This window comes from Cinclus cinclus, chromosome 15, assembly GCF_963662255.1.
Source record: "Cinclus cinclus chromosome 15, bCinCin1.1, whole genome shotgun sequence".
Taxonomy (NCBI): Eukaryota; Metazoa; Chordata; class Aves; order Passeriformes; family Cinclidae; genus Cinclus; species Cinclus cinclus.
The window spans coordinates 2568465-2581903 of record NC_085060.1 but is presented as its reverse complement, the minus strand read 5'-3'; the positions used below and the strand labels follow the sequence as shown (position 1 = coordinate 2581903).

The window sequence follows — 13439 nt, the reverse complement described above, 5'->3', positions numbered from 1 at the left end:
CGGCGGGGCGGGTGAAGAGGGGCGGCCATGGCGGTACTGCCGGTGCCGCTGTTGGCGCTGGTGCTGCTGCTGGGATGTGGCGGACCCGGCGCCGCGGGGCAGAGGCGCAAGGAGGTGAGACTCGGCCGCAGCCCCCGCGCTGCGCTGGGGCGGGTTCTCGCTGAGCAGGATGAAGGGAGGACCGGCCAGGGCCCGGTAGGGTGGCCTGGCCTCACGCCGGGTCCGCGCCCTGAGGTTCGGCCGGTTCTGAGGGGAAGCTGTAGGGAGGGAAGGTTTCTTCAGCTCTTGCTAGGATCGCTGTACGGGTGTTGCCTTCCTAATGTAGGGGATTTGCGCGGGGGTGGATGCCTGGTCTTTGGTTGTCGTTACTGAGGTGCAGCTTACTTCCACACACTTGACCTGCAGGGTTTGGAAAAACCCTTCTATAGAAGCGTGCATACTTCTGTCAGATATAAGTCGGAGAAGAATAATTTATTATTACTGTCATGGCGAGATTCTTGAGGCTGTCCTGTAAAGGGTCAGGAGTTGGACTTTGATGCTCCTATTGGCTCCCTTCCAATTCAGGATATATTATGATGATTTCCTCTAACATATTTATCTGAAGAAGGGTGTTAATGAGTAGAGAAGTGCTTTATGATAAATGTAACTCTTGTGAGCTTTTCAAGTTAATGATGCAGAATTGATTGTCTTCTTTTAAAGGAATATTTTAGCGTTGAGCACTCCTGAGTTTTTCGAATATATTTTGAATGATCGTTCTTTTTTTCCAGCAGTGCTGAAAATGAAATGTTGAGGTTGATTCCACTGCCACAATTTCTGAAAGCTGATACAATTTGATGTTTAGTATAGAAAAAAGGCTGTGGAGGGGATGGAGGTGGTTGGTACAGCTGGAAGAAATCTTGCAACTATTGTGAGGAAGGGCTGGTGAGCTGAGGGTCTTCAGCAGCCTGGTTATGCTGAGTGCTTAAAGCTGTGTGTGTTACTAGGCAGTTGAGGTTAATTAATTATGTTAACATGAGTCAAAAGCTTTGAGAATGCCTTACAGAATGTTATTGAAGTATCGTATCCCCTGGGTGGTGTTATGAAAAGCAGTGCAGATACTTGTTGCATCAAATCTAAAAGCTTCTAAGACTGTACTGTGAGACGGGAGGGCAAACAAAAACAACCTAACAGCGTTGCTCTGACTTGAATTTCAGATGGTGTTATCAGAAAAAGTGAACCAGCTGATGGAGTGGGCCAGTAAAAGATCCGTGATCCGAATGAATGGAGACAAATTCCGGCGCCTTGTGAAGGCACCTCCCAGAAACTACTCAGTGATTGTGATGTTCACTGCTCTTCAGCCTCACAGACAGTGTGTTGTGTGCAAGTACGAGCTACTTTAGTCCTAAATTGGAACTTGAAAGTCATCTGATGCTTTGTAGGAAACTGAATTTAAGAGCAGGGTTGAACTTTGACACATGTGGGAGGAATATACGTGGGAAACTTACAGTAGGATTGTCTTTGCAATTTAATGTGTGGGAATATGTGTGTAATGTGTTTGTGAGGGAACAACACAATCTGTAGTTTTATCTCCCTCCTGAAATAATCCCTGCTTTGCAGTTACAGCGTTTACTCTGGAGAAAGACACAGTGAAAGCTCAACTTCCCTGGCATGAGCTGCTGAAGAAATTTCTGTACCATTATTGCTGGCCATGGAGCTTAAATGTTAATTAGTTATATTGCTTGGCGTTTATTTACAATTCCAATATTCCGGATTCTTAACCATATTATAGCTTTTCTGTATTAATCTGGAGGTGGCAGAAGTCTGCAAGGGTGATTTTTATACCTAGTCTGTAGAAATTACTGTTTTCCTACCCTCTGACCTGGAAGAAACAGCACACCTGGCCGAATTTTGGTGCTCTGTGGACTTGCAAATTGTGAGCACTGCATTCCATTTCACCCTTCAGTTAGAAATTACCTCAGCTTATATTAGTGGACTCAACAAATCTTACCCTTCCATTTAACAAAAACAGGTGTCAGAAGCTTCACCTGATGGTAGATGAGTGTCTGTGCTTAAATGATTTCATTAACGCTTGAACTTTTTTTTGAACCCTAGAAAGTTAATGGGGTGGGTGTGGGATGCACCTGTGGATGGGTGGCTGGGCACAGCTTCCTCAGCTGCTTTACAACTCATGCTGTGGACAAACCCATGATACAAACATTTCACTTGTTGTGTTTTCCAGGCAAGCTGATGAGGAATACCAGATTCTGGCAAACTCCTGGAGGTATTCCAGTGCATTTACCAACAAGATCTTTTTTGCTATGGTAGATTTTGACGAAGGCTCAGATGTGTTTCAGATGGTAAGGTCTTTTTCTCTTCTAACATAGTTTTTAGTTTGGGTTTTGGGAAGGAAGGTATTGTTGCAGTGAACACAGGAATGAAAAGTTAGGAGCTGTCACTCATGGAGGAAAGATGAGCATGTTGGTGGGAATACTAAGAGAACTGACAGATGTGGGATAGGTAGGAGGAGTGAATTGGTTTCTTTAACTTTTTTCCCTGAATTTTTCTCCTGTAATAATTTATGGTGCAATTCTTAATGGAATTCTTCAGTGGTACATGAAGAGGCAAGATGGAAAGCACTAATGTCATTAGGAACAGCTATTACAATTTTTAGATTACTAGAGAATGATAGAGGAGGCTTTTGGTATGGGTTGACTAATTTCTTTTCAAGTACCCATTCATTTTTCTCTTCTATTACCATTGTGTGACCACGTATTTTTTTTCCCTGCAGCTGTGAGAACATTCCATGTATACTTGCAATTGTAGGTCACATTAATAGTTCATTTCAGTCTTGCAGAAGTTAACTTTTTTTTGAGAACTAATCTCTATTTAACAGCTGCATAGTTTAGGCAGTGATACTTGATTAAATGGAAGCTTTTGAACTGCGGAGTTGAAGAGGGATTTCTTTTTTATTACTCTTGTTAATTTTTTCCTTAGTGTTACGTTAAAAATGGATTTGTCAAGCTATGGCCTTCCTAGATTTTAGAATCATATATTGCTGTTTTGCAGATTGCTTTATCAAAAGTAATATTTGTAGAAGAAACAGATTAAAAAATGTGCATGAAATACAGAAATGCAAGCTGTGTGCTGCCTACTGTTTTTATTTAAAAAGTCATGGCCATTAAATCCAAGAGCTGACTTTTCTGATTTAATAACAATATTGCAAGCCAGAAATGGCCTAGAATTGTGTTACTAACTAGTCCTTTCATGGGCTATATCCTCTGTGAACTCTCTCCCTTCAGCTGAACATGAATTCTGCTCCCACCTTCATTAACTTCCCTGCCAAGGGGAAGCCCAAGCGAGGGGACACCTACGAGCTGCAGGTGCGGGGCTTTGCAGCAGAGCAGCTGGCACGTTGGGTGGCAGACAGGACAGACGTCCATGTGAGTCCAGACCCCTTCCCTCTGCACCCCCTGTGCAGGGCCAGCACCCCCCTGCCCTCTGCACCCCTTTACTCAGCACCCCATGTGCAGGGCCAGCTGGGAAACCTCACTTGTGATCTGTGCCTCCTGAGCTGCTCTAAAGAGCTTATCTGTAAAATCTAGTTCAGACACACGACTGCATCTTTCAATTTCCTTACAGTCTCTGTGCTGGTATTTTGTGTAATGCTGTATTTGAGAAGATGGTAAAACTCATCTCCTTCCTTCTCACACTCTGTTCCTGAGGAAGAAAAAACAACCTCTAAATTATTGAACAGGGTAAAGTTATGTAAAACTGAAGTTACAGTATTGGTGGAAGAAGTGTTGCTTACTTCCCAAGTCAGATTTATTATATAAAAAATGTGTGTGTGCAGTATTTTTTCCACTCGATGTATTGTGGGGTTTTTTTTTTAGCAATAGTGCAGGTATAATGTATAATCCTAGTGAGAGAAAATAATTTCACTGTCCTCTGTTCAGATCCGTGTGATAAGGCCACCAAACTATGCTGGACCCTTGATGCTGGGGTTGCTGCTGGCTGTCATTGGAGGCCTCGTGTATTTGCGGGGCAGCAATTTGGATTTTCTCTATAACAAAACTGGCTGGGCCTTTGCTGCTCTGGTGAGTAACCATGACTCTTGTCTCCCTGTTGTATTGAGTTTTGTAGCAGTTTCTAAAGCTTCTGTATTTCAAGATTCTTAAAGCTGGTAGGGGAAAATGAGCTGTAGTTAATTTTACTACTTGGTAGATTGGTAGCGTTATATGATCTTAGTCCTTTCAGTTCACTGAATGCTTGATTAGATGCTTTTTGTGCAAAGATGAAGTGGGACAATTCTTAGCCTGTGTTCCAAACCAGTACATTTTGGTATGAAGTGAAAAGATATCAGGTTAAATTAAAAATCAAAGATAATCCTTATTAAATAGCATTTCTTCTTTCCTTTTCAGTGTTTTGTATTAGCAATGACATCAGGCCAGATGTGGAACCACATCAGAGGCCCCCCCTATGCTCATAAGAATCCCCACACAGGACAAGTGGTGAGTGTTGCCTTCACTTTCCTTCCTGCATTTCTGTTGTATTTCTGCAGAATAAGGCTGATACTAAGACAAATCAGAGGGCAAATTCTGCTGGTGGTTCCTCTCTTTGTGAGTGAGACCAACCTTTCCTGCAGTGAGCAAGGCAAATCAACATTGCACACATGTAGTGTTTTCAGTGGTGAGGGGATGTGATAGTTTTAAATTGCTTACAGCACAAAAAAGGTATTTATAGGTTGAGTCTTGCATAATAAAAATCCTTTTGCTGAGCCTGGCAATTATGTTTTAACCTGGTCTTATTAATTCATACACTCATCTAATGACTTCCATATAAAACTGTCTTTCCTTAAGATTCTGAGGTAAATTAATATCCAGCAACCTCAGATTTATGTATCCCTTTCTTCGGAAAAATCTCTTTTTAACATAATTTGAAATACACTGCTCTGTTCATAACATTGAATGAGATGCACTGTAAAAGTAGTCACAGTGTTCTGAGAGCATTGCATCTGCTCAGGTGCTTATACATTACATACTGGCTTTTCTCATGGTTTTACTCAGGGAATTAATTTGGTGAAATGTCCTTTTGTGCCTGGTTACATGGGTAAGGCCCTCTGTATTCTTGTGTAGAAAGTGGATGCATTTTTTTACTTTTTTTTTTTTTACGTGTCCTACTTAGATAGGACACCATAACCATAATTGGTGTCCCATAGGGATTAAAAAAAAAAGGTATTTTTTTCCCACAAATTTCAATTTTTCTGTTAACCCAGAATGCAAAAGATTTCAAATGCTTGGTTCTGGAGCCATGTGGGTTGGGTTCACACACAGATTGAAGGGATTGCTCCTAAGCTAAGCAGCAGTGTACACAACCTAAGAATATCAGTCAGGTAATGGATCAGATTTGGATCACATTATGTGATGCAGGAGGGCCTAATTTTGTGGGATTTTGCTTAGCTGGACTGAGAATCTGGACCACAAAGGTTGTAGCTGCACTTACTGTGCAATCTGAATGAGGCTGATTGTGCATGGTAATAGAAGAAGGATTTCTGTTTCTATTGCAGATCGCTCAAAAATCAGCAGCCAACAGCTGAAATCATTCATGCTCCAACTTCTGCTCTCTCCTGAAAAAAACAATACAAACCCCAATTCCAGATTCTGTAGCTGTTGTTAATCATGTCAAAGTTGTCTCCGGTCTTTTCTACATTTAATTACTCTTTGTTTCTTACAGAACTATATCCATGGAAGCAGCCAAGCCCAGTTTGTGGCAGAAACACACATAGTTCTGCTGTTCAGTATCCTTCCTAGGAGAAGCATGTGGTTGGTGTCAGTTTTTGGGTCAGGAAATGCTGCTGCCTTTCCTGTAGTGCTTTGTCATGGCTGTAATTGCCACCTAACACTGATGCAGAAGCTTGTAAAAACTTTTTGCACTGACAACTATGCTTTTCCTGTGCCTCTGATCTTTAAGTTGAACAGAAGAATATTTACTGCTTTCTCACCTTCTTGTTGAAGTACCAAGTTCAATAAATCACTGAAGTTGTGGATCTCTGTGGAATCACAAGGTTCTTCAGGATATTCTCTGTTCGTCTGTGCATATCTATTTTCAATGTCACTTATTTCTTGCTTTGGTGTTGAATTCATTCTCTCTCACTGATCTTTTATTTCTTTACTTACATTCTTATAATCTTTCTCATTTGTACAAAAATTGCTTTTTGGGGGTCATAAGAATACATTAAAATTCAATGTTCTGTTTTTCTATTCCCACATGTATGTTTTTCATCCATCATTTGTAACTTTAGTAATTTCTGGCTGGATCTTTTCTGTGTCTTGTCACCTGTATCAGCATTCCTTTATTTTTTGTCCAGGACCTTTTCTTGTATTTCATGTTTTAATCTTAAAACAGGCACCTGGAGAATTTCTGGTCTTTTACTGTACTTTTGATCCACTTTGTCAAATTCAAAGTAGACACTTCTTGTTGTTTATTTGTCTTACTGCTATCCATCACATTATGAACCCACCCATTGCTGGAGACATTTTAAGTGATGAAATTTGGTGAGGTTTCTGTGGGTTCAAGTCGCTTGCCTCCTGGGCTGAAGGTGATCTGTCTCTGAAATGGAAAGAAAATGGTCCTGATGCAGTCAATGGTATACTTTACTTTGCTAGGATTCATTCTTGGCAAATATCAGGTCTTTTGTGTTTTCTGTGCTTCTTTAATTTGATGATCTTTAATTTTTTTTTATAATTTGAAGAATTAGAAAAGAAATATTGCCACTTGAAAGGCTGCCTGTTGGATTAAATACTGCCTGTGTTTTATTTGTTCTGTTGGCTGAGTGAATGCAGAAGCTGAATTCCTTTGGGGATTTTCCAGTGGAGAACAGCAGTAGGAGTTGACCAAGCTCTCTGGGAAGGAATGCTGCTTCATAACAAGCTGAGATAATAAATGCACATTTTTAATTTTGCCTGAAGACTTTGCAGATTATATTTTAAGCTGTGCATTTATTTTCTCTTAAAAGCTGACATGAATGTCTTTCAGTTGTTCTTTTTTTCCTCCATAGTTGCTGATTTGGCTGGGAAGTCTTTAATTTTTCCAGTGAGTTTTAATGCCCCAGGTATGATGTGGGTGCTGAATTTAGGGGACTAGGAGTGTTGTTTTGAGTCTATTTTCCTTTGTTGGTTTAGCCTTAAACAGCATTTATAGATGGTGGAGTTACTTTAGGAATGGTCCTTCTCCACGAGGCTGCTACTTCTGACATGGATGTGGGGAAAAGAAAAAGTAAGTACTGATACTTTGCTCTCTGAGCAAAGGCATATTCAGTGAGGGTGTTTGATACACATTTTATAGAGATGCTTTTGCACTGGGGGGTTTTTTCACTCCCCAGCTCTAAGCGGAGGAGAATAATTTGGATTTTTGACAGTTTTTAAAGCTGCTTAGCGAACTGCAAGAAACTCAAATCCTTTTGGCAGATAGAGAGAGATAAAGATGCTTTGCAGTGTTTTGCTAGTAAGAGGGAGAAGAAGGGACTTTTGTCTCAAAGCATTTATATAAAATTGATGTAAAATTGGTGTTAATTTCGTATTTCTCAACAACACGAATAGAGGTCTCAACTGACCAAATCTGCAAATATTGCAGAAGGCTTTGAAAACCAAAGTCACTGAGGTGTTTTCAGGGGCAGCTGTCCCATCACAGCCTCTCCCTGTGCATCTCTTGCAGTTATGTGCATTGCTGGCATTGGCTTGGTGGTGCTGTTCTTCAGCTGGCTGCTGTCTGTCTTCAGATCCAAATACCACGGCTACCCCTACAGGTACGTCAGGCTGGGGCCTGCAGCCCCTGCTCTCCTGGCCTTTGGGGTACAGCAACACCACTGGAACTCTGCTGGCTCATTTGCAGAAAGTACTCTTCTATAAATGCTCCACTGGTTTCTCAGAATAGCAATATTGGTTGATAAAATCAGCAGAAATAAGAGAGTTTGATGGATATCATGGTTTTTCAATCTAGCCAAAGCAAAGATTGTGGAGCTCTGCTTTTCACCCCATTGCATGTTAGAAAATACTTCTGTTTTCAGAATATCTCAGCCAATTTATACTGCCAACAAATGTATTTTTCCCCCCTATTTTTCTCTCTTCCATATTCATACATCATCATTATTAATCCTTTGTGAGAAGAGGGAGGATGCCTGATGCTTTAAAGCTGCCTACATTACTTTAAATCTGCCTGCATTTTGGGATTGCTTGTGTAAGGAGTATAATACTGTTAGTCAACCACTTCTATATATGTCTGACTGATACAGATACCTTAGGTGTGTTTGCTAGCCTTTATGCATTTTGGAGCATTGAGTGCATGTTGAAGGACCAGTTTCTAAAGATTTCACCATCTGCAATGAGCTGAATTTTTCTATAAAGCTAAATCCATAGATATCATGCTCTCTCTATGAGAAATGTGTTATTATTTTAAAATATCTAGGTAATAAAACCTGGTATTTTATGAAGACTTTTCTCAAGAGCAAAAGATAGCTGAAATGATTCTGTTTTTGATAACAGGTCAGCTTTTATTCTGATCTCTGCAATGATCTCAGATACTCCTGCTGACTTTATTGTAGGGAAGATGTGGTTGTCTTTGGTTTTGAGTTATTAGAAACTCCTTTTCCAGTGACTTCACAGCTGCTTTTGTTGTAGCAGCATCAGGCCTAGTTTGTCATTCTGATTTTCTTGGCATTTATAAAAGCTAAGTGGAATGCTGCACACCATTGTTTCTTATAAAATTAATAGGAATGTCTTTTTATTTTGCTCTTTGCAGTTTCCTGATGAGCTAAGAGATTCCAGAGTCTGTAACATCGGGAAGGTGGTGGCTCTGAAGTTGGATGTGGTGGAATGAGGAGCTCAACGTGTGTGGTTTGTGCTACCTCTGCTTACACTGAGACAGTTAAACACTGAACCAAAGACAATGTAGTGCCTTAAATACAGCAAGCAATTTGCTCTGAAGGACACAGAGTGTTAAGATGCAATCTCTCTTTCATAAGCTTTACGTCTTCTTGAGCAACTTTACTGCTAGCAAAATTCAGAATGCTTAAAACTACATTTCCATGGACTAACTAGAAACAGTACTTTCAATTCACTTGGATCATCTGTTTACTATATTTCTTTTTTCCCTTGAATTTTCACCTTATTTCCTGTTTGTGCATAGCAGGTCACAGCAGCTTCTCTGTCCTGCCTTTTCATGGTTGAAGAAACAGCTTCATGTACCTGGAAATCTTTTCCTTCAGTCTGTGTACAACCTTTGGAGCGTGCTTCAGGCTTCAGTGTGGAATGTGCATATCCTAGAGCTGTGTCTCATTTTTGAGAAGAGTTCTTAAATGCTGGATGATGCAAGAGGTTGTTTCACAGATGAAGGGCGAGTTTTCAACGTGTAGAATGGAGTTATTAACTAATTAAATCTTTCTTTGCCAAATGCTGAAACTGCAATGTTTAAGTTGTAAACTTTGGCTCAGAGCTGGGAAAAAAAAACCTTAGACTGACCAACACTCACTCTTAAAAATATGAACCAGAAGTACAAATGTAACTATCTATGTGTTGCATGAATTCCAAGTAGCTAATTTACTTTCAATTTACTGCCTAGAGCTCTGACAAACCAACAGATACCAGATTGTGTGGTCATTATAGAAGTTCTTGCGTTCTCCACGTTTTTATCCTTTGGGCAGAGATGTCTTCTCCCAGGATAAATGTTGTTACCCCAGGACTCATTTGATAGCCTTACAATTGAATGCATGTACTGCTTGCTCTCTCCTTTTGTTCTCTCGCCTCACAAAGATACTTTGCCTGAAGAATTGGTGAGTGGAAGACATTGTGCCTCAGCAAAAACTGTTGTGCAGTTCAGCAGTTGCACTACAGGAAATCCTTGCAGCCTGATTCAGCAATGCTTCCTTCCGTAGGCTCTGGTGGCCTTAGAGGTTTGTAGTCAGAGAGACTTCTGTCTCCTGCTTCTGCCTCTCCTCTCTCAAGGGGTTACAGAATTTGGATGTTTGAAATTGAATCTCAGAAAGGACTGTATCACTCCAAGTAGAATGTTATTCTTATGCAGTTTTGCTAAGTTAATACACATGTCAAGTGCCTTAACTTCACTAATTTTGTTGTTGGACGTTCAACTTGTTGAGATGCATTTTTCTATGCCATATAGAATGATAAGCCTTAGTGGAATGGGTAAATTGTGTGCCTGACTGGATTTTGGACAAGTTTCAATAAAACTTTTGAGTTTAATCCGTGCTCCTGTTTCTTTTGAACTTTGACATAAAACAAGCCAACCTCTTTTCTTCCGGTGTTGTTTCAGCATGCTAATCATAGCCTGTCTGTAATAGAGTAACCTCAGTATGGGTGAGTAGACTGGATTAGTAGCCTGTATGTGTTTATGTGGAGAATTACAGCCCAGAATGTCAGCATTGGAGATGCTCATGTTGCCAACTGATAGCATAAAGATTACATGATTTTGGCTTGTCTTTGACAGCTGTCGTGCAGAGAAAATCAAGTCTTGGATTCCTGGAGTTCTAGACAGATCAACTCCCAGCGTTTCTGGAGGTGGAATCTTGTTAGCACTGTAGGTTTGCCTGGAACAACTCAACACTTCTGTACTTGTGGTTTGCTTTCCTTTCCAGTTGGTAGAATGCTTCCCATAAACTTTTTTGGTTGTAATTTATTCTGTCCTTCTAAAACCATCCAGTTACATGTAAACAGTGGCACCTCATGCAGGTGGATGTTAGAGTCATGTTTGCCTTCCACTTGAGGGGGGGGCCACTGTGTTGAGAGTTGGGATTTTTCTTTTTTTTTTTTTCCATGCTGCAATGAAAGTAATGCTCCTTTTTTTTTTTTTTTTCCAGCAGTTTTTCTGCTTTCTAGGCTGAAACTGAAGTGCATGGAGGAGGGGAACAGGTGTGGTAGTGGAGCAGAAGATGGGAGTGCTTGCAAGGACCAGTGGCAGGTTTAGAGAGGATGAATTCTGCCAAGGTTTGACTTGTATACTAGTTGAGAAGTAATGGCTGGCTCTAATTGGTACCCAGGGTGATGCTTTGGCCCACAGGCACTGGCAGCCCAGTGGCTGGTTAATGTAACACAGTTGGGGCTAGCAGAACAAAGGTGGACAAGGCAATGCATTCGAGACCTGCTGTGGGGAAACTGGGAATTGCTGAGGACATCTCCTTTAGAAAGGGAATCATTAAATAGCTCAGGAGTGCCCTAAAAAGTCACCTTGAGAGAACACTTGTGATAAAGGGAGGAAATGGTGTATTCTGCAGCTGAAAGTGGACTCTGTGGTTTTGTTAATGTGGCTGGCCTTGGTGAATGCTGCTTTTATCTGCTTTTGAGAAGGAGCTGTGGTGTACTGAGAAGATACTTTGGAATAACAGCTAGAAGTAATTTAGGGAGATCTCTGCACTAAGCAGAAGGCAAGACAGTAAATTTAAATTGATTCATCTGTGTAATGGTTTGCATTATGTACCATTTACTGGATGCTCCTGCCTTCAAACCATTCTAGTGTTCAGCACAGAATGTGATTTTTCATGAGGCCCTGGCGCAAGGTGCCCAGAGAAGCTGTGGCTGCCCCTGGATCCCTGGGAGGAATGTCCAAGGCCAGGCTGGACAGGGCCTGGAGCAGCCCGGGATAGTGGGCAGGGATGAGCTTTCATGTCCTTCCCAACAGAAATCATTCTGGAATTCTGTGGTAGTGGTGCCTAGTGGTTATTCCTGCAGCTAAGTCTTTTACAGCTGCTCCATGAGCACCTGCTCTTCAGGGCCAGAGCTGCTCTGTCCTCCAGGAAGGTGGAAGATGTGCTCAGCTGTGTTCTTGATGCTCGTATAAATAACCTTAATTAATCTCCTGCTGGTGATGGCCATGAGGTTAAGATTCAGCCATGAGGGTGAGAACAAGTTCAGCCTCGCGGCAGGCAGGGGGGTGGCCATCCATGCCTGGGGAATATGATGAGATGATGGCTGGCTAGAGACTTCAGGAGGAAAATGTAGATGCTTTTTTAGTCACAACCACTGGAAACGTAAGCAAATGTACAGCAAGGTTTGTTCTGAGCCCTGATCAAAATGTGTAAAAGCATAGCAGGGTTTTTTTTTTTGACTGCCAGCAAATCCAAGTTGGAGTTTTAGAACTACAGAATCAGCTTAACCTTCAAAATATCTGGAACATCCAAAGAGAATCAGATATGAGAATGGCTTCTGCTTGTTTGAATATGATGCCCATGAAATCAGATGATGTCAAATTGTGGCATCTTGTAGCCATACTTGGGAGAGAAAAAGTTTGTAGTGTACCTCCAGGGGCTGTTGGCAGTGGTTTGTGACAGTTTGTTTAAAAAAATACCCATTCTATAATAGAAAAATACTTGAACTGAAATCAGATTATTAAAGAAGTTAAAATTTCCAAGTGCTTTCATGTGCTGTGAGAAATAATTCTCACAAAGGATTCGGGAAATGGCACTTGGTTTCTGTGTTGGACCTTGGTGGTTGCTATTTTCTCATGCTGAAAAAGTTTAATTCTCAACTACAAACCACTGTTCAAGTGACTCCACACCATTCATTTGGACTTTCCTAAGAGGAATAGAGCAACAGCAACACAAAGAACAAACCCAGGCCCTTGAGTAAGCATCATCTGTTTTCAATTTTATCATGCTTTTTGTCTGAGGAATAGAGAGTTTCATTGCACATTACCTGTTCCAGTTAACAGCTCAGATCTTGATCATTCCTACAAAATTAATTTAAGCATAGCCTTTTATTGGTCTGGATTAATTGTGCTACTTTTATCACAGATAATAATATGAAAGAGATATATATGTAGTTTGTATTTCTAGGTCAGGAGCACATCAAGCTATTAAAATATCCTCTTGTCAATTGATAGCTATACATGTCTTTCAGCCATGTTCCTTAAAAGTAGGGTAATATGTACCTAAGAAAACTAATTGCTATCATTACCAAGAGAAGCAGTGGGTGTGCTAGTACTCTGCAGTGGTTTGTCCTGCAAGCTGAGCTCTGGAATCCTGACTCTACCAAGCCTGTTGGAGCAGGGGATGTGCTGGGCAAACTTAACTGGCTGCAGGTCTGGTGGATGTGAAGTGTGTTTCCCTGCAGATGCACTCAGTGTCTGCCTGTACACAGATTTCGGTGTACAAAAAGATTCTGTGCTTCTCCAATCTGTTTTTTGACAACCTAATGATAATGTCAGGTTTTGTCTTCTGGAGTGATTGGAAGCATTTCCATTTTTACTTTTGTCTCGACCTTTTCTCACAGTAGGTTTCCTTTTTCATCTGTGACTTCAGATAGAAGTTATGAACTGGAGGCAATTAATTTGAGTTTTTAAAGTGCTTTCAAATACCTTCCCCAAGGAAATAGTGAAAGAATAAAATATTAGAGAGCAATAGTAATAAATCTATGTTATTCTAAATCAGTGGGATATTAGTTGGTAATGCTGACTAAATC

At 40.8% G+C, this 13439-nt stretch overlaps 1 protein-coding gene across 1 annotated transcript; it reads left to right on the top strand.

Annotated features, from left to right (window-relative positions):
* Window positions 1-24: 24 nt before the first annotated feature.
* MAGT1 (magnesium transporter 1) lies at window positions 25-10211 on the top strand. Its single transcript, XM_062502761.1, has 10 exons — window positions 25-114; window positions 1194-1357; window positions 2219-2336; window positions 3279-3419; window positions 3933-4073; window positions 4398-4487; window positions 5710-5773; window positions 7177-7251; window positions 7690-7780; window positions 8773-10211. Exons 1-10 carry the CDS (start codon window positions 28-30, stop codon window positions 8786-8788), a joined length of 987 nt encoding a protein of 328 aa, XP_062358745.1. The 5' UTR covers window positions 25-27; the 3' UTR covers window positions 8789-10211.
* The last annotated feature ends 3228 nt before the right edge of the window (window positions 10212-13439 follow it).

What these genes read in the sequence shown, in the direction of transcription:
- MAGT1 (XM_062502761.1), top strand. Translation starts at nt 28, where the DNA reads ATGGCGGTACTGCCGGTGCCGCTGTTGGCGCTGGTGCTGCTGCTGGGA. An exon ending in CCTCACAGACAGTGTGTTGT is followed by an intron (nt 1,358 to 2,218) that starts GTGCAAGTACGA and finishes TGTGTTTTCCAG; the next exon opens with GCAAGCTGATGAGGAATACC. An exon ending in CAGACAGGACAGACGTCCAT is followed by an intron (nt 3,420 to 3,932) that starts GTGAGTCCAGAC and finishes TCCTCTGTTCAG; the next exon opens with ATCCGTGTGATAAGGCCACC.